This window comes from Pteropus medius, unplaced genomic scaffold (genome assembly GCF_902729225.1).
Source record: "Pteropus medius unplaced genomic scaffold, Ma_sr-lr_union100, whole genome shotgun sequence".
In the NCBI taxonomy this organism is placed as follows: Eukaryota; Metazoa; Chordata; class Mammalia; order Chiroptera; family Pteropodidae; genus Pteropus; species Pteropus medius.
The window spans coordinates 274,612-299,773 of NW_024348532.1; the positions used below are offsets into that span (position 1 = coordinate 274,612).

Genomic DNA, 25,162 nt, shown 5'->3' on the forward strand with positions numbered 1-25,162 from the left:
CCCAGTTCTCTTCGTGTGTGAGATTAGGGTATTCTAGTATGGGATTAAGCAGAACTGAAATCTGAAGTCAAAATAGCCACCTGTGTGCACTGACTTGATGAATAGATGGAGGGTGTGGGGAGACTCTGAAAGGAAGTTTCTGGGATTGTTCTTAGTACCAATGTGGGACCCTGGCAGAGGATATCCAGGGCAACCTCCACTCCCACCCCAGAGCACATGTGGGTGTGGGAGATTACGGGTGAAAAGGGACCCAGTTAATGAAGAGGGAACCCTACCTGGATGGGCTTGCAAAGTCATCAAATACAATCTGCCCACTTTACAGATGGAAAAGTGGTGAAATAGAGAGTGGACATGAAGTTCCCTCAAAGTCATATGGGAAGTCAGTGCCACACCAGGGAGGCTGACTCCGAGTTTGTACTTCAACTTGGCTCCATCTATTCACTTGCTCATTCATTCAATCATTCAATTACTCATCTACTTACTCTTTGATTTAGTCTGTCATCTATTTCTTCATTGATTCTCACCCTTATTTCTTTCTATGCATCCATCCCTTTCCACTGCTCTCATTTGCCCATCTACCTATCCTTTCATTTGCTCTTATTCATCATTCATTCATTCTCACATCCGTTAATCCATTCTTCCCTTCATTGATCAAGTAAGCAATTTATTAATCTACTCACCTATTCATTTACTTAGTCAATATCCATCAATATATCCATGCATTTATCTATGCAATATATCCCAATAGCAGTTTACCCCATGACTAGCACAAGGCTTGGTAGAGACCAAGCATTCAATGAATGCATATTGAATGAATCGTAGCTATAATATGAATTTCACTCTCTACCATTTATCATGTCTCCATACAATTTTGCCAGGTGATCCACATGTTATTCAAGGTCATCAGCGACAGCCCTCTGAGACATGTACAATTCACCCTGGGAACTCAGAGAGTCTGTGTGCTTAAACTGTTGGGTTTCTTCATCCCCCTGATTCTGCCTCTGAAAAACAATAAAACTGTCTTCCAGTTTGTTGAGTCAAGTCTTGTGGATTTTACTAGTTTTCATCTCCTGTCTTACTTTCACTTTTAAATGAGAAAGACAAAGGAGAATGTTTAACATTCAACAATTGCAAAGCCACTGATGCTTTCTGAGGCAGTGATGCCTTTTATTTATCACCCATAAAGGCTCAGAGTTCCCAAGATGTCCCTAATGAGACTGTGACACATCTGGCACAATCTCCTCTTTCTGTCTCCTCTTGCCAGGTTACCTCTGATTGTCTTCTAGGTCTCAGATTAGATGCTGTTTCCTCTGAAAACTCTTGCCTGACCCATTCGTGCTTCCTTAGTGCCTCATCGCACCCTAATTGAGTGCTCGTTGTCCTGTATTCTGATCCTCTGTCTCCTAGACCTGACCACAAGCTTGTCTAAGGGACCAGGCTGTTTTATTTCTACATCCCCAGGGCCTGGCACATAGGTCATAAGGACCGTGCCCACTGTCACTGGATGAGCTTGACACGCTGAAGGTTACAGAAGCAGGCTCCGTAAATTTGCCCTTCTATGCTGGGTAGGGTAATGGTTTGATGAAACATGTGATGTCTCAATTTCCGGAAACTTTGAATATGTTACACATTATAAGAGGGACTTTACAGATGTGATTCAATTAAGACTCATGAGGTGGGGAGATCAGCCTGCATAATTTGGGTGGGTTCGATGTCATCACAAGGGTCAGTCAGAAAAGGCAAGTAAAGATGGCCTCTGAGGTCAGCAGGATGCAGGGCCAATGCATCGAAGGATGCAGGTGGCCTCTAGAAGCTGCAAACAACAAGGAATTAGATTCTCCTCCTGGACCTGAAAGAGGAGCCAGCCTGCCAACCCATTTTGGACTTCTGACCTGCAGAACAAAAGATTAAAAAATTTATGTAGTTTCAGCCCACTTAGTTTGTGACAACTTATTATAACAGCTATAGAAAAACAAATCTATTAGCTTCAACTGAAAATCCCTCTTACTCCACAAACTCAGGCATCCTCGCCCTTAGGACTTCCACTTTTATCCCTGTACCTGCTCCCCCCAAGTTCGCATTCATCCACTTATCTCATATTAACTTAAGGGCTCCCATGTACCAAGCACCATGACAGGCACTGGGGACACAGTAGAAAGTAATAGCAGACATATACCCTACTCTCATGAAGTTCACAGAGAAACCAAAGCATTAACAAATATGTCACTCACTGTACTGATCAGCCAGCACTTTAAGCTGCTGTAGCAAAGAGATCATCCCCCCGCCACCAAGAAAAAAATCTATTTAATTTTATTTCTCTCTCACTTAACAGTAGATGGTCGAAAAGTCTAGGGCTATTTATCAACATCTTTGCTTTTATCAAACTATAGCTTTGATATCTGGTTCTGAGCTGGTAGGAAAGGAGCTAGGGAGGAGGAGGGAGGGAGGGACTCACATATCATTTTTAAGAGCAGGACCTGGAATTTGAACACTTCTCTCCTCACTGCCACGGGCCAGAACATAGTTCGTGGCCACATCCAGCTGCAAAAGCAGCTGGGGGAGATGTGGGCTCTGGTATGTGCCCTTTGAAAAATGGCAAGGGTGTTTTCTGTTACCAGAAGGAAGATGGGAAACCTGGACACTGGGAAGCCATTAACCATCTGCACTGTTGGGAAAAGAAGAGGGGGTTTTAAAAGCCTGTGATAGGAGGACTTGATTTAATAATGGCTTGGCTGAAGAAATGATGTGAGATCAGAGAGTTCAGCAGATGCTAACCAGGTGACGAGGGGCTGGAAGGGTGTTCTAGGCAGAGGCAACAGCATGTGCAAAGAGCCAGTGGAGATCCTGGATACAGGGTGACTGTGGTGAGGGACTAAAAGTGGTGTGCTATGGTCACCTAGTGGTCACATCTTTTTCCTTAATGGGCGGTGAAATCCTGAACTCACTGCAGGTCTGCACTCCTGAAAGTTGGTCAATGTGACTAAAACAGTGTGAAGAATGAGAGAAATGCAATAAGGTGGTGCTGGAGCATCAGTCATAGGGCCTTCGTACTTTATGGCAACACCTGCCCTGAGCATTTGTTCTTCAGAGAGAAATCTGAAGGCTATGGTCCCGGCCCTCAAGAGATTAAGTCCAGGAGGCATTTTCTGGAATAATCTTAAATGAAATTCTCTGTGTACACCCGTGTCTGCCTTAACATGTACTACATATTAATTTTTCTCTTCTCTGGGGATGGGGGAATACAGCAATAAAGCATCATGAACACTGTTCTCATGTAAGTCTGTGGAAATCAGGATGTCCTTTTCTTAGAAACATGACATGGGAGTTGTCTTTGCTTTCTGCCAAGGATCTCCACATGTCCCCATTTGGGGTACTATTATATCAATGAGCCAAATGGTCTCTGCATACTGGCCCTACCCATGTACTTCACCACAGGCTGAGATCCGTTAGCCCAAAAGCCCAACGGGCACCAAACTCAAATGCTTATGTATCCTTATGTATCCAGTTATTTTATTTTGATTTTTAAATTAAGTTTATTGGGGTAACATTGGTTAATACAATTATATAATTTTCAGGTGTACATTGTAATTTGACATCTATATATTCTATTGTGTGATTACCACCTAAAGTCCAGTTTCCTTCAGCTACCATATATTTAATCCCCTTTACCCTGTCTACCTCTCCTCTCCTCCCCAGCCCCCTACCCTCTGGTGACCACTAGTCCATTGTCCATGTCCCTGAGTCTCTGTTTGTCCTGTTCATTTGTTGCTTTTAAGTTTATATCCCACATATAAGTGAGATCGTGTAATTTTCAACTTTTTCTGTCTGGCTTATTTTGCTTAGCATGATTATCTCAAGGTCCATTCATGTTGTCGCAAATGGTAGTATTTCATCTCGTCTTATGGCTACGTAATATTCCATTGTATATATGTACCACAGCTTCTTTAGCCAATCATCTATCGTAGGACACTTTGGTTGCTTCCATATCCTAGCCACCGTGAATAATGCTGCTATGAACATTGGTGTGCAAATATCTTTTTGAATATGAGTTTTCAAGTCTTTGGGGTAAATATCCAGTAGAGGGATTGCTGGATCATATGGTAGGTCAATTCTTTTGAGGAACCTCCATACTGTTTTCCATAGTGGCTGTACCAATTTTCACTCCCACCAGCAGAGTATGAGGGTTCTTTTTTCCTGGAGGGTTTTTTAAATGGAGGCTACATTCCTTGACAATTGACTCGGTGTCCAGTGCATTTCCCCTCTCCTCTCCCCTGAGTCTGAGCAGCAGGTATGAAAGCTCCAAGCTTCTCATCAAGGTTTGGTTTTTCTGGTGACCAGTCCCCATCCTGAAGCTTCCTTAGGGGCCCACCAAGAGTGGCCTTGTTAGAACAAAAGATGCTTCTATCGTCCCATCAGAGACTCATGGAAATGGACTATAGACTAGAGAACTATAGAGTAGTTACTAGTGGGGTGGGGAGGACAGGAGAGGTAGACGGGCAAAGAGGGTCAACATAGGGGGATGGGGGAGGGCTTAGAGGGGTAAAGGGATCAAATATACAGGCTGAAGGAAAATGGACTTTGAGTGGTAAACACACAATAGAATATACAGATGCCAAAGTACAATGTACACCTGAAAATTATATAATTATATTAACCAATATTACTCCAATAAACTTAATTAAAAAAAAAAAAACCTCCAGGAAAGAGAAAGGTCTTTCAGTCAGGAAACTTAGTTAAGGAATCTGGTTAAGGTGTCGAGTTGAAAGTGTCTCTAAGAATATCGTTCTTGTTTCCTGGCGCAACATGAAGTACTATGTGAACGTTCGTGACTCTTACTGAACTGTACAATTTTCTGTTGAAATAAATCTAAGTCAGGAGTGTCATTTGAACAAAAGGGTCTTATAAGAGTCTCACGACTTGAAAAGTCACTGCCACCTCCTTTGAAAATAACTTTCAAAGAAATATCTGTAATTATAATGGGTTTTCCTGTGGCCTTGTTGATTTTCCTGTATTTGTAAACAGTAAGACAAGTAAAGCCCATCCAGACAACAGAGCTTCGAGGACATCTAGTTCTTCCAAACAAATGATGGAAAAATAATATAAACTTATGACTCACTTGGGTTCTTACTTTAGCAAAGAGATTGAGAATTTTGTCTTATTTAAATTAGTATATCAACAACTGCAGTTTGTAGACCTCTATTTTGAGGATTTGGAGTCTGATTTTTAACAAACTGAGAAAAAAGACATTTCTGAGAACATGAGGAAAATTCGAACAACAGCTGGATATTAGATGGTATCAGGAAAGTGTTGTTAGTTCTCCTGGTGTGACACTGCTGTTAGATATTTTAAAAAATATTCTTAGCTGATAAAGATAGCTATGTGCTAAAATATTTTGAGATTAAAAAGATGAGTTCTCAAGAAGGCTCCCTCAATACACTTGAACTAGTACTTTAATAACTACCATTATAACTATAGTGTGTCAGGTTTAAGCAGTCCTGATGCACTCCCCCCTTATTCCCCCACCCCGCCCCCCGCCCCAGCAATCCTGGGCTGTCCATTTCTGAACCTGATTCTGAAGAACTGGACCTGGGGTCAGTTTTTCAAGTACTTTTGGGGTCTTAGTTTGGGTTCCTTCAAAAGCAGACGCCAAGACAAGGATTAAAGTTCAAGTCGTTTATTTGGGAAGTAAAGGAAACCCTTCACTGGGAATACAGAAGTTGTGAAGCCAGATTCTGCTGTAGGCAACTGGAGCTTAATATTGTAGTAACTTAACACTGCCAGCACTTAATAATGCTTGAGCTTGGTGCTGCTGGTGCTTAATACTGTGGCACTAAACACTGATTAAGTTTCAGAAGCCAGTGAGGAACACAGACTTCAAGGGGGCTGAGGTATTTATACAGCACCTCCTGGCATATGTTACTGGAGGGCTGCTCCCAGGTCATGAAGCCTCAGCACCTCCATAACAGGACAAAACAAGCTTTTTAGCCACCCCTCAGCAGGCACACATCCATTTGTCTTCTAATTTCCATAATTTTGTCGACATTTCTTTTCCTATGTTAGCTCCTCTCAAGTTTTATTTCTTCTATATCCTCGTCATAAATCCCTTTACTGTCTTTTCATGAGATTTTGGGAAGGAAACTATGTATTCCTTCTGCATGTTTCTATGACACTCCTTATATTTGTCCTTAAACCATCAGTTCCAAACTCTAACCTTTAGAAGAGCTCACTCTTTCTTTAAACTTAGTTTTTCTCATCCCATAGCACTTCACTTAAAATTTTTGAAGCTTAAATGTTAAAAACATTTAAAATGCTAAAATTAGCTGATATCAAATTCAGCTAGTTCCATAACACATGTAAGCAAAAGGAGAAAAAATATATTGGTCACAGGTCCACTACTCAGGGAATAATAGTTTAAAATACGAGATTACAACCTTCTAGATTTTTCCAGGTGCATGTCGGTTCTCGTCTATTGTCTAGATTCACCGTCTAGGTTGTCTCTATGTTCCTGTAGAATGTCAACCAGACGTGGAACATGGCTCCTCTAAGTTCTCCTGAAGAACCCATTCCAGCAAAGACTTCGTACAGAGGTTGATCTTACCAAAGCTTTCATTCAAGATCTTGAGGGAAAGTTTACATTGTGCTCCCCACAGCAGACCACTGACAAATCCATCAGAGACACTTGCCTTCTTCCAATCTCCTATTCTGTCATGCCACCCATGAGGATCCTTTTTTCTTGCCTCTCCTTTCATTCTCATTCTCTCAGAGTCTTCCTCCCTCCATGACATCCCTATGACTTCTCATCTGCTACCAGCTCAGTCCCAGCTCCAGCACTCCAGTGTTCCTGGGGGCATAACCCGGAAGTTGTAGATGTCACTTAGGCTCATGTCCTGTTGACCTGGGAGACCTACAGTTCTCTGTGAGAGAGATATGTAGTTGTGATTCTGATTGCCATGGGCCCAGCTGTATTCTGTCACTGTGTGGAAGGGGACAATGGTTGTGAAACGCGAGGAGCAATTTCTCACATACTTTGCATATTTATGAATATACCTTAGCATTGTATGATCTCAACTCTGTGCTGTGGAAGGATCCCGTGAGTTCAGCCTGTGGGAAATGGCTTGAGAGCATGTTGCAATAAACAGTCCTCATTTCCTGATTGTGACTGGGAGATAGAAACTGTAGCATATAAGAGGGGAGGATTAAAAATGGAGCAGAGCTGTTACTGCATAGCTGGGAGGCAAGAGAACATTTTGACTTACCACAAACAGCTAAACTGAAAGAAGACCCTTGGAAGAGGCTTAGGAGGGCCACCATGCTCCCCCCATTCCTGGCCCTGTTCTGTGTGGGTAAGTCTTGGGGAAGGGGTGGGGAGGACCACTGAGGGTGGTGGTGAGTCAGGCTGTGGAAGCGATTGAAGTCGGTTTGACTTGTGGGGTAGGTAATGGGGCCAGATGGATAAGCAAAGAATAGAAACTTCTATTTCCAGAATACACGTTACCTATGAGGAATGCGTTGGGTGTTTACAGACATTTCCCTCTATTTGTTTTCCAAATTCAGTCATTCCCGAACTTCCCGACATTTTGCCATATGTATGTGGCATCTGTATTCTTCCTCACATGACATTCTTCTTCAAATTGCCTCAGGTTTTTATATTATTATTTTTATACTCAAGTCTATTTTGAAAGATTTGTAAAACACTTCTATTAATAGAAAATCAGTATTCCTCATCAAAAATAGAAGATAGTTGTTAGTACATGCAGTGGGGGAAATAATACGATTAAGTTCTAATAGCTACTGCTGCCTGGCTGTAGACACTGAGCCACATCCTCTCCAGTCTTGTTTCTAAGAAATATGAGTGAATGCAAGAAATAGATTGGACAGTTAATTCATCAGCCATCTGGTTTCATTTTTACCTCTTTGAATTATTTGGAAGCAAGTGCCCCAAATTATATAATTCGCCTATAAATAATTCAGTGCATATTTCTAAATATATTAAAATATCACTAATATAATATAATCTTAATTTCAGGTGTACACCATAGTTATTCGACATTTATATTCCTAAAGAAGTGATCACCATGATAAGTCTAGAAGCCATCTGACACCATACGTTATTACAATATCATTGACTATATTCCCTATGCTGTGCATTGCCCTGAGATATTTCTATCTGCTCTCATAGAATGCCCCAAATGCATCTCTGACATTACAACTGGCCATGACTAACCACCTTGGTGTCCCGGAGTAAATCTCAAAAATCCAAAATTGATATGGCTTGGAAGAGTGAATCATATGCTCACCACTTTTTCTGTCTGGTAGCTTTATAGATCTACATCAAAATTACTCTGAAAAATGTGTTTTGTAGATATCAATATAGTTGGTCTAGTTTTATTAACTTCTAACGGCGGCTCTCTACTGGGGACAACTTTGTTCACCCTCCTCCCCGGGGACATTGGGCAATATCTGGAGACTTCTTGTTTAGCAACTTGCAAGTACATAATACCTTATTGTTAAGTACCATCACTATGCTGTACCCTAGAACCTCAGAACTTATCCACCTTGTGGCTGGAAGTTTGTGCCCTATGACCAGCATTTTCCCATCTCTGTACCCTCAGCCCGACAATCACCATTCCACTCTGTTTCCGTGAGTTCTACTTTTCTAGATTCCACATATAAGTGAGAACATACAGTATTTGTTTTTTCCTGCCTGACTGATTTTACTCAACATAATTCCCTCAAGGTCCATCCACATTGTAAATTTTGTTGCAGTGAACATGGGAGTTCAAGAGGGTGTTTTCGTATCTTTTAGATACATATCCAGAATTGAAATTGCTGAGTCATATGGTTCTATTTTTAATTTTTCGACGACCCTCCACACTGTTTTCTGTCACAGCTGCACCCATTTTTGGCCCATTCATGTCTCTCACACTCTAGAAGCCATGGCACCAGGGGGAAGGGATGGGTCCTACGCCCTCTACAATGCTGACACACTCAGGATACACCTGGGTGACATGCCTAGGGTAATAGAGACCATCAGGAGTCAAGTCTAGTGTCCCTTGTCTGCTCCTCCGCCATGAAATCTAGGATATGGTAGAAGAATAAGATGGATGATGGGGAGAAATGGGTAGGTTTGGGACAAAATAGCAGGGCCATCCAAGATCCTGGGAGCATTATGAAGAGAGAAGAACCTAGGATGGGGACGTGGGACAATGTGAGAGATGGTAGAAAGACTGGTAGGTTTCCTGAGGATGTCCACACTCTGTTTCCTGGATCCTGTGACTATGGGCCTTTTTATGAGGTCGCAGCTAGAAATAAAGTTGGTGATCAGTCGACCTTAAAGTAGAAAGAGGGTCCTGAAAGAGCTGACTGGTCCCAATGTAATCACAAGGGTCCTGCAAGTAGTAAGGAGAAAAGTAAGAGGAGGTCAGACTCAACCATCTACTGCTGGTTTTAAAGGAGAAGGAAGACGCTATGAGCTAAGGCTGCATGTGCTTCTAGAGACTGGAAAAGGTGAGGATTCTCCCTGAGTCTTCAGAAAGAACCAACCCTGCTCACACCTTGATTTCAGCCAGTGAGACCCATAGTGTTGGGTTTCTCTCACCTACAGAATGGCATGCTACTACATTTGTGTTGTTATGAGCCACGCAGTACATGGTGATTTGTTGCAGCAGTGCTAGGACCTAACAGGCGCTGATGTCAATGGGTCTTAGGGTAAGGGAGAGGCTCGGACTGTTGGTGAATATGATGATGAGGGGTCTGTTCTCAGCAAGAGCCCCTGGGATGGTCCCTCAGGGATGACAACAGGGTGATGACCTGGACTCCAGGAAGGAGCTTATGACTCATGGATGATTCCTTTGCAGGGCTGTGTGCTGCCCAAGGAGACAGAAGAGGTGGTGAGTGTATCTAAAGTGCAAACTTCCTCCTTCACTCCAAATTTCACATCTCCCTTCTTTTTCTGTAAATGTGCTTCGTGAGAGCAGGTGAGCGGATCGAATCCAGCCCTGGACTCTGCTTCCTTCCAGAGCCACTTCCCAGGCCCTCCATCAGTGCCCAGCGCAGCTAGATGGTCCCTGCCAACAGTAATGTGACACTGCGATGCTTGGCTCCTACGAGGGAGGCAACCTTTGCTCTCAAAAAGAACAGACTTCCTTTGGAGTCCTTTCTGTCTCCTGACTCCCCAGAGGGCCTGGCTGAATTTCATCTCACTGATCTAAAAACCAGTCATGTTGGAAAGTACATCTGTGAATAGTACAGAGAAAGGAGCCCCCACATAAGGTCACCACCCAGTGATGTCCTTCCACTAGTGGTGACAGGTGAGGACAGGGTGCTCAGAATAATGTATGGTCTTCCTAGGACAGGGATGAGGGAGGAACCAGAGTATGAGAGAGGGCAGGGGGGTCTCATCTCCAATGTAGCTGGGGAGGGGTCATAGAGAAAGACAGGAATGGAGTTGATGACCTTGGCCTCATCCAGGGCTTGTAGAAGGGAAATCAGTTGGAGCAGAAAGAGGATGAGATCAGGTGTCTGTTACTCCTCACACTCCCTGAGAACCCTGCCAGGAGAACAAGGCTGAGCGGGGACCCAAGGCATCTCCCCACTAACTCAGAGCCTTCCTTCTCTTACAGGATATTTGCCTAAACCTTCCCTCCATGCCCACCAAAGGGGTAAGGTGACCACAGGAGAAAAAGGTGACCCTGCAGTTCCAGAGGCCAGAGCATTTGACTGGGTCTAACACGTTTGCTCTACTGAAAAAAGGAACTTCAACACCCCTCCAGCTCTAGAGTCCAGTAGGAAAGGAGACAGCCTTCTTCCTTCAGAATGTGACAGTCAGTGACACGGGAGACTACAGCTGTGTGTACTTCCAGACAAGCGCTCCTTTCTGGGCTTCAGATCTCAGTGATCACCTTTTAATCTGGGTGACAGGTAAAGTTTTTTTCATCAGGACAACAGCTAGCTGGATTATCTGCCAGCCGATATTGTTACCTGGAGTGCATCAGAGGGAAGTTCCCTCCATACAAGGGGAGAAATGGGTAGGTTTGGGACAAGTTCCCTCCATACAAGGGGAGAAGTTCCCTCCATACAAGGGGAGAAATGGGTAGGTTTGGGCTCTGCAGCTTGGAAAAACCACTTGAGAAAAAGGAAGTTAGGGTCAGGATCCTGTGGGAGAGTGAACAGGATCTTCAGATGAGAGGGAGTGTTGATAGTGGAGAATTACAGAAAAAGAGGCTGGCAGAAGGCTTCCCACCAAAGATGACCAGATGTGCTCTGAGGGGGCCAGGCTAGGGCATTTTGTAATAATATCTGACCCTACTAGCCACAAAGTCACTGCATGTCTCCTGGGTAGGGCAGCATTTCTTTAGACTAAAGTGAAAATGACACTTCCTGGAGTTATGCCGGAGGTCCCAGGAAGAAGGGAGAGGAGGAGGGAGAATAACAAAGGTCCCAGGGAATACAGGACAGACTCAGAGCCCTCTGGAAAGACCTGTGTTTGTTTTTCATTCATACTCTTACCTGTCATGCCTTTCAACTCAACTGAGTACAAGTTCTCTCTTTCTGCCTAGCCTTTTCTTTTTTTAAAGGGATGACTTTTAATTGTGGTAAAAATGCATAATATAAAATTAACCATCTTAACCACTTTTAAGTGCACACACAGTATAGTGGCGTTAAGTACATTCAATACTGTGCAACCATCACCAGCATCCATTTCCAGAGCTCTCTTTACCTTGCAAAACTAAAACTCTGTCCTCATTAAATAACTTCCGATTTTCCCCTCCCCTAGCTTCTGGCATCCATCCTTCTACTTTCTGTCTCTATGAATTTGATGACTCTAGACACCTAAGTAGAATTATATAGTACTTGTCTTTGTGTCACTGGTTTATTTCACTGAGCATAATGTCCTCAAGGTCCATCCATGCTGTAGCAGGTGTCCCCAGTCCCAGCTGGTGTCAGAATTTTCTTCCTTTCTGAGGCTGTATAATGTTCCATTGTGTGAATGGACCACATTTGTTTATCCGTTCACCCAGTGATGGAACTTGGGTTGCCTACCCCTTCTGGCCATTGTGGATGGTGCTGCTATGAACACAGGTGTGCAAATATTTCTTTGAGACCCTGCTTTCAGTTCTTTTGGAGAAACACCCAGAAGTGGGATGGCTGGGTCATAAGATCATTCCATTTGTAATCTTTTGAGGGCTCACCACAGTTTTCCATAGTGGCTGCACCCACTTACATTCCCACCAGCAGTGCATGAGGCTTCTGTTTGTTTGTGAAAGGGATGCTTTTTGACCCTCTGGACTAGGACTCTCTTTGAGGACTAGGTTTATTGAGGACAAAGAGAGGAAGAGAGGCCAGTAGGAACCAGCCCTCACCCGGGCAGGGCTGACCCTCCAGTGTTGATAAGACCAACTATAAATCCATGTGGTTGGATGAAGGTCCCAGAGTGTCCAAGCACAGGAGACAGGATCTGGGGACCCTAGGAACCCCACGCCCTTTGAGGCAGTAGAGGGTGTGACCACAGATTCTGAGGTCAGATGCACCCAAGTTAAAACAGCAGTGCTGGCACTTGCCATCCACAAGGTGCTACGCGAGTTGCCTCTTCTTATGCCCTTCTCAGGTGTAGACTGGGGGACAGCAAAGCACATGAATGGCCCATGCAACTTCTGTGAGAGCTAAACATGAGTCGATTCTAATTAACAGTTCTGATAACAGTGTCTGTATTAGTGAAGACACTTGATTGCAAGTTACAAAAATATGGAAGAAGCCCAGAAAGAGTGGGAGGATGCATTGGTCTACAGAATTAAAGGGATAATTCAGAGTGTCTGATCTGACGCTGTTGACATAGTCACTGAGCTGGTTTGGGGGAGAGAAAAATGCAACCTGTGCATCAGAGGATGTTTAGCAGCATTCGTGACCTCTACCCACTACATGTCCCCCTCTCTGGTTGTGACAACTGAAAATGTCTCTAGATATTGCCAAATATCCCCTGGGAGGCCATTGCATGCCTGGCTGGAAACCATGGAGTCATGGACTATAAACTGTGGGAAATGCAAGATGCCAGTGGGCTTGAGGAAGCAGAGCCAGGGCCTGGGATTCTGCCCGACTCTTTCCCTCTGACACTTGTGTTCTGTCTGTTTTATTCTTAGTCTGGACCAGCTTCCTCTGCTGGGCACAGAGCATGGCTTTCACGAGCCGAGTTTTATGGCTCATAAATGCTTCCCCCTGGAGAGGAGACTGACCCTCTTTCCAGACCAGTTCAAAACAGACACACAAACCAACACATAAAGGCTGGGGAGAGACTGTGAGTGGCCCTGGTCAACTCAGCCCCTGAGTCAATTGCAGGGACGCTCACCTCACTCCATCTAGGGTGACAGGAACGCAGAGAGGGAACAAGCAGTTCCTGAAAGAGAGGTACCATTCTCTGATGCCATGGACTGAGTGCCTGTGTGCTCCTAAATATGTGTGTTGAAATCCTAATGCCCAATGCGGTGGCATCTGGAGAAGTGTGAGGTGAGGAGGCCATGAGAGTGGGGTTGCATGAATGAGATCAGTGGCCTCATAGAAGAGACCCCAAAGAGCTTTCTGTCCTCTTCTGCTGAGTGAGAACAGAGTGGGAATTCTGCCACCCAGAAGCGGGCCCTCACCCTGCCACACTGGCACGTGACCTCTGTCTTCCAGCTTCCAGAACTGGGAGAAAGAAACATCTGTGGTTAAACCCTCCGACCTGTGGTGTTTGGTTATAGCAACCTGACAAAGGCACCTGAGGTGGCGGCTGTAACATGACATTCAATGAAGGTGTTTGCCACAGAATCACAGACCCCTAGTCATGGGAAGAAATTCAAAGCACCAGTCTAACTTGGAGACTACTGGCAACAAGGAAAATGTTCTCTCTGCCCCATGCTGAGCCCGGGAGTGAGGCAGCAGGTTCATGTTCTTAGGGTCATCCATCCTGCATCTGTGGCCCATTGGCTCCATTCTGACCTCTCAGTCACTGTGGAGGACACTCAGCGTCCCCTCCAGGGGAACATACAATAACTGGGAAGAAAGAGACCATTCAAACAACCAGAATCACTTGAACAGGACACAGGCACCCATCATGTGGGTGGATGGCTACATGGTCCGGAAGGCTATGAAGGGAGTCTTGTTTCTGTGGATGATGATAACCATTTGAAGTTTAGTTGGGCCCATTAACTAATAATCCATTTTCCCATAGATTGCTTAGCCTCTCTCTGCCTTATCAGTTTCTTCATCTGTTAAGTGGGGCTGTTAGTAGTACTTACACGATGGACTCATGGTAAAATTCTGGTGAGTCATTTTACCCAAGTCCATTCCAAACCCTGTCTGGTGCAGAGCAAATGCCATATAAGTATTTGCTATTATTATCATTATGAACGCCCCAAACTCCTTCCTCTGAATTCCAAACTAGCTTTATCGAGAACTGTGTTCCTAGTGGGAGACTTCCCAGGAAATAGCGGACTAGAGAACATGTGTATCCCTCTCATGATAACGGTAAATATTCCTATTATCACTATTAATGATGAATGTTGGTGGAAAATTATATGATGTCTAAGGTCTTCCAGGTCCTAATAAAGCTAGGGGTGTATGTCTGTCTCTGTAACTTGGTTCAATTGTATGTGACAAGGTCAAGTGCAGATGAGACGATCTTTTCAACAGAGAGGCAAAATGGGAAGAAGACACAGGAAGTCAGATTTGCTCTCTGTAGAAGGGGGAACTTTTCAATCATTTTTGGGTTATTCAACAACTGGTGACTGCTTTTTTCCCCCAGTCCACTATTCTTGGCATATGAGGAACTTTCTGAGTTTCTTACTTGAGGGTCATAATTATTGCTGCTTCTGACATGGATATTCTGAGATAACAGGTAACCTGGAATGACCCAGGCTGCTGTTGTCCAGCTCAATCTAGACCCTTCCTGTCTTCCTTCAGCTGCAGCCCAAATCTTGGCAACTGTCGCTGAGGGCCACAGGCTGAGGAAGATGTCCCTGGCAGTGTGCTGGGAGGGCAGATGACTGGGTGCAGGTGCACTGACAGATTACTGAAAACAGGCCAAGAGTTTCCCTTTGGGTTTCACCAGAGACTTTAAAAAATGCCTTAGTTTTATGTGGCTGCTGTAAGAGCAGGACTCTGAACACGCTGCTGCAGCGGTGTGTTAACCTGCGGAGATGTGAGGGTCACCTCATCAACCAAGGCAGGAGTCAGGCAGCAGAGCTAGGCGGGGGCAGTAATCCTGACAGAAGAACAAGAAGGGGGAGAAGTGGCCTCAGCTTCATCCTTTATTTCCCTTAAACCACTGGTTGCTGACCAGGGCCATTTGCTACTCGGTGACATATAGTGATGTCTGGAGATGCATTGGGTGGTCGCAACTGGGGATGTGGGTGCTCCTGGGAGATGCTGCACAACATCTCATGATGCAAGGGGCCCCTGCCCCATAATTATCCAGCCCCGAATGTTAACAATGTGAAAGTTGAGACATCCTACTAGAGACTCCTTGACTGGTTTCCGGTTAGTCATCTGAGTTCTTGACAGGGACTCTGGGGATGGAGCACACATTCTCCTCTGACCTCTGAAGCCTCTAGTTATTTAAAATGCGTGCCCCAAACTGGCAATTGCTCAAGAAGTAGCTGTCACCTAACTTGGCATCTTCCATGTTCCCTAAGGTTACTCGTGTGTTTTTCCCTACTTTATTCCAAAGTCCGATTTGTCCCCAGTTGCCCAGTCTGATTCCTGCAGAGCCAGGCCCCAGGACTCTGAGGGTGCGTGGGCTATTCATTATTTCTGAGCTGTGGCCTCTGGTTCTGCAGAAAGCAGAATGCAGCTGGCAGGGAGGGTTGTGTTGGCTGGAAGAGGTGGCAATAAATAGCACCCTATTTCTTGATAGTGGCTGTGAAAAGGAAAATAAGCTTGTAAGACAGAGAAGTGAAGAACTGAAGGAGGCAGCAGAGAGAGTAGAAGAAATATGCTGGGGTTGGGTAGTAAACTGCAAAGTCCCGTGGCTGTCCCCTTCTTTCAAGTACAGAGTTGAAGGGGGTCTTCGCATGGTCTCAGGGCCGCTTCTCCTGCTTCGGTCAACATCAAGGGGCAGGGCCAACACAGCTGTGGATGGGGAGGCAATGGAGGGTGGAGTGGTGTGGTGACTATCACATCAGCAGAGCTAATGAAGCCGGACTCTCTCAGTCACACCTCGCCCTCACAGGCGTGTGACCCAGTACAACTCCTGTTGTACTGAGCTTTAGTTTGCTTATCTGTAAAACAAAAACAAAAACAAAAACAATACAACAAAACTCACTCTTGCTTCATCCTAATATTTCTGAGCAATGGGATTACAAAACACCTAGGAGGCCATGGGGAAGATGCAAGACCAGGTGTGTGAGTAAGTGCTCAATAAGTGTTAGTTGGGTTATTAGTATGTTGTCCCAGAAGAACTATAGGAAATGGGCAAGATACTCCATTTGTTCTGGGAACCATGGCCATAACTGACTTAAGAGAATTCTGTCTACCTGTATGAAGCCAAGTCCTCCAGAGAAACACAAAAAAACAGGATATATATATATATGTATCTCCTATTATATATACGTACATATGTATACACATAGATACAGAGATGACCTTGATCTTGATTATAATTATTTCATATGTAATATATATCCCATATGTGCATATGAAATTATATAACATATCTTATATATAAGAATTTCCTTTCTTTGGAGAAATTTGGGAAATATTACCTAATAGAATAGAAATAATAATGTAACAGATGGTCACGCATCGCCACCCAGAATGGTGCTTGTTCACATTTAGTCGTATTTACTCCAAGTTGTTTTCTTTCCACAAATAAAGACAAAAAAGAAGTCCTCTTCTCCTCCCCATGCCATCCCCATTATCTCGCCTTCCCTGGTAGAAACTTGCACCCTGAACTCACTGTTATCATTTCTGTGCATGTTTTTATACATTGACAATATGGGTATGCCTTTGTAAATAACATACAGAGTTTTTAAAATCATATTTCAGTGGTCTGCTGTTGTGACTGTTGTTCTGTCACCTGGTTTTTTTAAGTGAAGAATTCTGTCTTCTAGATGGGACTGAGTCCTCCCAGAGAGCAAAAACACCTCCAGGTAAGGGACAGAAGCACGCAGACACCAGTGAGGCTCCCTGTGCACAAGCGAGGTGTCTATCGCTGGGGACGTCCTCCAGGACATTTGTCTGTATTCTGGTGATGCCTGAAGACTGCAGTTCAGGGACACGTCTTTTGTGGTGGAGGTCAGTGTGCCGGTTCTGCCTACTCAGTAGCTGAGCCCTTGGGCCCTCAGCTTGTGCATCTTCCAAAAGGCATCGCTCCATGTCCTGGGATGCATATCTGTGGGAGAGGGGTGCAATGAACCCCCAGCCATCAGGGGAACTCAGTCACTGGAGACACAGGTAGACATCAGAACAGGTTTCAGAAGCCAATTGGCCCTCTCACCTACTCTCCTCTCGTCAGGGACCACTGAAATTATCCTCATTGTCACCTTCACCCTCCTCTTCCTCCTTGCAGCCTTCCTCATCTACAGATGCTCCTGCTGTGGTGAGTTCAAGAGAATGATGGCCGCATCTTCTGGGGGAAGAGGGTGAAACATACGAAGAAGTTACCGTTACAGGGTTAACCTGTCCCCTTCTCTTTCTTTATCCCCAGGGGCAGCTGCTGACAGGATGACCAAAAGGTAGACCACTCAGGGAACCCCACCGGCCCACACTTACCTTTCCTCCACCCACGTGCCCCAGACCAGCTCCAGTGACCACCCAAGTCCCTCTCCACCTCTGTCTTCTCACCAGCACCCTCTACTTCTCAGGCGATGTTCTTCCCTTGGATTCTCTCCCCATGGAGCACACTGCCCCAATCACTTTCTCCTCCTGAGCATTGATGACTTGGGGACCCAAGGGTGGGATGTCCAAGCTGGGAGTAGGTGGAGAGACTTGGATTTCCATTTTGCATCTCACCCCCACCTAGTCAGAAGGATCTTGATTTCTTTCTCCAACTTCCTTGATCACCAAAGCTTCACTGTTTCTCTCTCACCTCCTGCTTTTCTAAGAAACCTGAAGAAGTCATGACAGGTGACCAACCTGGGAAAGTAAGTGGTGTAGGGGAGTTTGTAAGTGTGTGTGTAAATGCGTGTGTGTGGTGTGTGCACATGTGGGTGCTGCGTGCATGGGAGTCTGTGTGTGTAGGTGTGTACACATTCTGTATGTACACAGATATGTGTGCATGTTTGAGTATGCATGCATGTCTGTGTGTGTGCATGTACGTGTATAGACCTGACCCCTGGAGTCTGGGGGTGAAACCATGGCAGAATCTCCTCCTTTCCAGATGTGTCTCCAGCTACGAAGAGCTGCTATACTGCCCTGGTGAGTTTCCAGTTTGGCGATTTCCCATCAGCCCCTCCCTCAGTTCAGGCTCCAGAGATCCTTTTCCAGTTCTGTCAATGGTTTGGGCCTCTGCTTTCATCCTCCCAAACCCTTCCTCTACATTTTGGGAGAACTTGGGCTGAATCCATCTATGCCTCCCCTGGCTGTGGGACCTTTACCCCACAGCCCCTCCTTTCCAGGGACACTTCCCATCTGTAAACAGGGCAAGCCCTTCCTTCCTCATATGATCAACTGGGTGGCTTCACAAGCTCACGGCCACAGAAACAGCAGTAGGATTGCAGGTGGGGTGAAAGCACCTAGTATCTTGAAGCTATATCACTGCTGACTATCTGTGGGACCCTGGGAAAATGCCAGTCTCACCCTGAGACTGTTTCCTCATGGTGAAAATATGGTGAGACCCCCTATAAAGCACCAACCTCGCTATATCAGTTATGGGTAGCAGTATGAATAGTAACTCTTATTTTTTCTCTTTACGATTCAATTTTTTAAAAATTGTAGCAAAATAAACATAAAGCTCACTGTTTTGACGTGTATGATTCAATGACATCTGGCGCATTCTCAGTGCTGTGCAACAATCCATCATTATCTAGTTCCGGAATGTTCTCATCACCCCAAAGGAACTCCCACACCTGGAAGCAGTCACTGCCCACCCTTCCTCCCTGCCCCTGGCCCCTGGCAGTTATTAATCTGCTTCCTGTCCCTATGGGTCTACCTGTTCTGGGTGTTTTCTACTAACACTTTGGTAGCTGTTTGCATGAACTATCTACTGCTGCTTAACAAATCATCCCCCAAACATAGCAGCTTAAAGCAACAGCTCATATCTCAGTTGCCTATAGGTAAGAGGCTGGGTGCGTCTGAGCAGGGTCCCTTCACTCTGGGTCTCTCAGAGCTGTGACTAAGCTGCTGGCTAGGTCAGCTTGGGGCTTGGTTAGGAGACAATCTGCTTCCACATTCACTTGGGTGGTGGCCAGCAGGATCCTGTTCCTCGCTGGCCACTGGCTGGAGACCACACTGGCCACATGGGCCTCTCCCTAGGGCAGCTCTGAACGTGGCAGCTGGTTTCATCAGTGTGAGTGAGTAAGGGGACAATAGAGAAGTGGGTACGATAGAAGTCACAGTCCTTCATTACCTCACTTGGACACGCCATGCCATCTTTTTCCTGGATTTTTTCTTGTCATACCCCTTTGATGGGTATGAGATACTAGGCCCAGCCAATTCTCAAGAGCACAGGGAGCCTCTCAAAGGCTCGGGGCGTCAGAGGCTCTGGGGAGGGATCCCAGGAAGCTGTCCAGCATGCTCAGTGTCATCGGGAAATGGCCCTCCCTGGAAGGCTTGATGCTTTTCTCCTTGCTCACCTTTAGGAGGAAGGATCTCAGGTGTCAAGAGCTGAAGAAGCTCATGGAGTGACGTATGCTGAGCTCGACGCCAGTGCCCTGAGTGTAGGCCCCCACATACAGGTGAAGCAGCCTCTGGAGACCTGTGTGTACTCGGCCCTTAAAACGTAGCCAGGGCATCTGGAGCCAGAAGGACCTCCGACACAGGAATCGACAACAGACTGAGGTTGGAGGACAAGGCACAGCAGAACCCCTTTCTTCAAATTTCCAATCTAGTCTTGTCCTTCTAAAAAATTATTTTTTAAAAGTGAGAGGTATCAGCTACATAAAGTAATATGCAAATGTGATGACTCAGATGGGGCAGAGGGCTGGAAATGCCAGGAAGACCAACCATGTGATTAGAGGGCTGGAGCCTGGGCCAGTGGGTGTCAGCCCGACCTCTAGGGGAGAGAGCAAGGCTAGAGATGGGCTCAAGCCTATGGTGAGACTTCATCCGCAGCTGTGTGGTGACATCCCAATGTGAACTCTGGACACCGAGGCTGCAGGAGCTTCCTGGTTGGGACATGCCTTGATGAGTTGGGAGGGTGACACACTCTGAGAATATAGGAAGCTCTGCTTTGGGGATCCTTCCAGGCCTCACCACATGTGCCTCTTCATTTAATTGGTCCTGGTTGTATCCTTCGTAATAAAATCATAATCCTAAATAAAGCACTTTCTTTGAGTGTCTCTAAGAAATTACTGAATCGGAGTGGGGGGAATTGAGAACCTCCAAATTTTTTAGCTGTTGGTCAGAAGTGCAGGTGGCCTGGGAACAGTGAGCTTGCAGCTGGGGTGTGAAGTGGGGGTACACTTGTGGGCGCTGCACCCTTCGCCTGGGGATCTGTGCCAACTCTGGGTGGTGGGCACAACAGTGACATCACAGCTCAGAAGTGAGTCTTTTCCCAGTTAAACCTTCAGATCAGACCCCAGCCCTGGCTGACACAGTGACTGCAGCCCCTGAGGGCCCTGCTAGGTTGTGCTTGGGTTCTTGGCCCTCAGAACCAGGAGAGAATAAACTGCATGTTGCTGATACCACTAATTTGTGGTAATATCTCAACACAGCAATAGTCAATACCGTCACCTTACTGTGCACCCTCCCACAGAATGATGCCTAGGACAGGGGCCCTTCAAAGCGTTTTCTGGAGAGGAAACAAATAGGCTTTTGAGACAGAGCTGGATTCCGATTCTGGCACCTGCCTCTCCCACTTGTCTGAGATGGGGAACCTGCCTTGCTGTGCCTCGGTTTACTTATTTCCAATTAAAGAAACCTGAAGGCATTTTACCAAGTACAATTTGTGCACCTGTATGGTGAAGTAGTGCCCACAAGGCTACCCCCACTTCACACCCCAGCTGCAAACTGGACAAAATGTAGGTAAATTGGAATTTACACTTTTAAGTAGCAGAGACACAAATATTTTCTGACATAGAGACAAAAAGCAGTGAGGATGGCTCAGTAAGTTGATATGGAAGAAAGGGAAGCATTCTTCCTTTACCAAAAACTGAACCTGGGCACTCTGAGTAAAAGCACTGGATCTTAGGCCCTAAGATACTAGGGAACACAGTCCTAGCTGTGTCTGAATCTGAAAGCATGTTGTTCACCCCGAGAGGACTGTGCATGCACCCCTGTGGCTGGGTGCTGCCTTTCAGGCAGAAAGGGGAAGGGAGACAGAGGACGGCAGCACGGGTCTGGGCCCACTGCTGCTAGAAGGGGCAAATGTAGTAGGGGTCTGATCTGTTAAGTCGGGTTAGCTGGAAAACACTTTATCTATGATTTCAGTGCAATCGTGGTCTGCCTGGCCGGGCCTGACAGGTAGCTGGTTTGTTGGCCTCTGACACAAGGAGAGCCGTGGCTGTGAGTGCTCACAAGCAGGGTGGCCCGCCCTGGGTGACAGAGTCAAGCTATTTGGAGAGATAAGCCACGAGATGGGGCCAAGATATTAGCAGTTGAATTAAGACTCCTACTGCGACACCTGTGCACTCCTGTACGTACAGAAAGAAAGATTTGATTAAGTTTGTGAGTCTTTGTTTGGGGGTGCCTATTAGTGAGTGCCCATTTGATTTCTTTCAAAGGCCTTCTGTTGTGTAGATTCCCAGAGTAGGGGCTCCGGTTCTCCCCCCTTTGTGGCTTCATAGAGAGGTTTGGCCACATGTGTCCAAAGGTAATTTTAGCCTGTAGTTTTCCTAAAAGATCTCATCCTATCAGTGCCACAGGGCAGTCAGGCAGATATAGGAATTCATGGATGACTTTTTTCCTAGGTTGCACCGGTGGGGCTGCAGGAAGGGGCAATGGACTCGTCCCCCAGTTGCTCCTATATTGGTAGCTTGTCTTTGAGAAAGGGGGCCCACAGGCTAGGTTACAACTGAGTGTTCAGCTCTGGGGTCAACTACAAAGTCAATAGGTTGGCTGCCCGACTATCATTTGGACTATAGGCTCCTGGGGGGCCTAGGAGAATGAAGCCTGGTCTGGCCTAGCGCTGGTAGCATAGGCTTCTCCTTCTTCTTTTTTTTTTAACTGGCCTTGGGAGGGTGCTGAGGCTTGGGCTAGAGGACCCTACAATTCTCTTCTAGGCAGACTCTCAACTAAGGGGGTCGGGTGTGAAATATTGCCCTCCAAGAATCAATATAAGGGAATTGGCCTGGGTGGCCAGGTTGACCTGTAGTGACTTGAGAGACCTTTGCAATGATTTTCTTATCAAGAGTTTCCTCTGCTATCCAATACCAAAAGAGGGCCAGTTTATTTCACAAAGGATGCGGAGTTTCTGTGGGGTGAGTTTAACTCCATAATCTCCCGAATAACCCTTTCTGAAATTCTTAAGCATACAACCTAAAGATGTCTGTTTACTCTGTTGTCTACCCATCCTTTTATCCATGGTCAGTGACACACATGCACTCAGAGATTCAATTCGCCCATCGCCTATCTCCAGCCGCTCTCCTCACGGGGATCTTTCAGGCACCTCTTAGCAATTGGTGAGTTGTTGTAAACCCCCGACTCAGATCACTGGAGTAGACTCCTCATGGAGATCCAGTGACACCACAATAAGCTATATGAGGTTCATCACAGAACCACAGATAGGGGCTCAACTCTCGCTTCATAGCAAGACCACGTATCAATCACACGCAATCACACACCAAACACTCCGCCCTCTGCCCTACGTACCTGAGAGTTCACAGTTTCCTCTAACAAATGTAGAGTACTCAGGTGACTTCGGGAATTGATCAGACTCCCCTTCTGCCCTTTAGCGGGCAGGCTATCCCTGGGACCTGGGTCCTTACCATACCATTCAGTTGGGCAGTGCTCCTGGGATGGTTCCTATGCCTCTCCGGGTTCCATTGTGCTGCTGATGCGACTGCCCAAGGTCACTGGAAGAGTCATCCTCCCCTATAGATAATAGGTCTGCTGGTGCCAGGTGAAGTCTGCTTCTCCCAGCATCCTGGGTGCTGGACCCCAAAGACAAGAGAGGCAAAAAACTGCTGTGTCCACATCCCAGATGAGCCCCCAGAAAGGTTGTAGGATTCTCGAATGGAAAGACGCGACACCGAGGCGATAAGCAGGAAGCAGCACTTATTGATGCTGACATAACACAACAGGTAGTTGTATACAGTCTTGTCATACCTACACAGCTACAGAGATAAGAAAGAACATTAACTACTTGGTAAGCTGTGAAAACCGGATGTCAGCTGGAGAGTCCTTGAGGTCGGGGAGAGGGCAGTCAGGAATGAACTTATTTGAACTTAATGGCCAGGCAGGGTTAGGCTGCCACACTAATTGGGTGTATTCTGTTACCTTGTCTTCCAGTTCGTTGATTCGATCTTCTGCTTCATCCAATCTACTGTTGAATCCTTCTAGTGTATTCTTCATTTCAGTTATTCTATTCTTCATTTCTGTCTGGTTCTTTTTTTATGGTTTCTATGTCCTTTTTTATGCTTACTATCTCTCTGTTAAGGTTCTTATTGTGTTCATCCATTCTCTCCCCAAGTTCATTGAGCATCTTTATAACCATTGTTTTTTAACTTTGGTCTCTGGTAGGTTGCTTGCCTCCATTTCATTTAGCTTATTTTCTGGAGTTTTCTCCTGTTGTTTCATTTGTGGCATGTTTGTTTTCTCATTTTATTAGCCTCTCTGTGTTCTTTTCTATGTGTCAGGAGTATTTGTTTCATCTCTCAGCCTTAGCCAGATGGCCTAATGTGGAAAGTGTCCTGTGTGGCCTAGTGGCACACTCTCCCTGATCCCTTATGCCGGGAGCTCTGGACATGATCTTTGTGTGGGTTATGTGTGATCTTCTGTTGTCATCAAGCCTTAATTGTTGTTAGTAGATCAGTGGATGGGATCAATGCTCAAGCTAACTAAATGTGGGAATTGGCTGCACTCACAGGGTAAGAGTTGCTGTGTGGGGGCTAACTGGCCCCATTGAGTGGGATTTGCCCTAGTAGGCTTGTGTATTTGTTGCAACCACCCTTTGTGTGTACCACTTATTAGACTAGTCAGGAGTTGCTCTGTTGTAGTCTTGTGCCAGGCTTTGAATGTGTTGGTTTTGTGGCCCCTTGGGAGGGGCTCCCCAGTAGGCCAAGATCAGTCATTGCTTTTGATTGCTCAGGGCTACCTGGTGAGAACTACAAAGTGATCTGCAGATGGTTGTTGCCTATGCTGGATCTAAGAGACAAAGCTGTAGGCAGCGGCCTGGTTATCCCCCTAACCTAGAGCAGTTTAGCAGAGGGACCAGTGCTCCTCTAGGTCTGACGTGCCTGTCAGTTGTCCATAAGTCTCTGAAACTGTAAGAGCCTCTGGGTGATAAGCATGTTGGGTGGTGCAGGGACCCCGGGAGTCTCCTGGGTCTATTGAGTACATTTCTCCCTGACACTGCAGTGCCAGTTTACATGCCAGCACTGTCTCTGTGGCTCCCTGTACAAGTTTCCAATTGTAGCAAGGTCAGCTGCTGCCCACTTTGGGCCTGAATGCACCACCCCAGAGCAGGGGCAGCTGCCTATCAACATGCAGTGGGCACTTTGTGTATTGGATAGGGCAGGAACTCAGGGAGTCAAGGGAGCTCAGGCCCATAGCCTCAGTTTTCTCCAATTTCTGTGTCTAGATGTTCCTGCAGTAGTCATAGATCACATGGAGATAAGCTGCTGTCTGGGACAGTCCTACAGATCTCTGTAATCCCCTCAAGAATTTATTGCAGCTCATACAGATAGCAGTGGTCTGCCCATAACTGTTTTTCTTGAAAAGTCTTCACTGTGCTAGCCAAGGCCTGTTGCCTGCGCAGAATACGCAACCCCAGAGCTAAGCAGGGCAGGGGAGGCTGCCTATCAATAGGCTGCAGCCATGTTGTGGCTTGGGTGAAGCAGGATCTCAGGGAGACAAGGGCCATCAGGCCAATATG

General features: G+C 45.9%; 1 protein-coding gene across 1 annotated transcript; it reads left to right on the plus strand.

Annotated features, from left to right (window-relative positions):
* The first annotated feature begins 8,043 nt into the window (after window positions 1-8,043).
* TARM1 (T cell-interacting, activating receptor on myeloid cells 1) lies at window positions 8,044-18,802 on the plus strand. Its single transcript, XM_039879879.1, is given in 6 exon segments — window positions 8,044-10,310; window positions 10,623-10,681; window positions 10,683-10,920; window positions 17,082-17,265; window positions 17,540-17,569; window positions 17,678-18,802. Coding segments are annotated over 6 exon segments (876 nt in total). The 5' UTR covers window positions 8,044-9,958; the 3' UTR covers window positions 17,691-18,802.
* The last annotated feature ends 6,360 nt before the right edge of the window (window positions 18,803-25,162 follow it).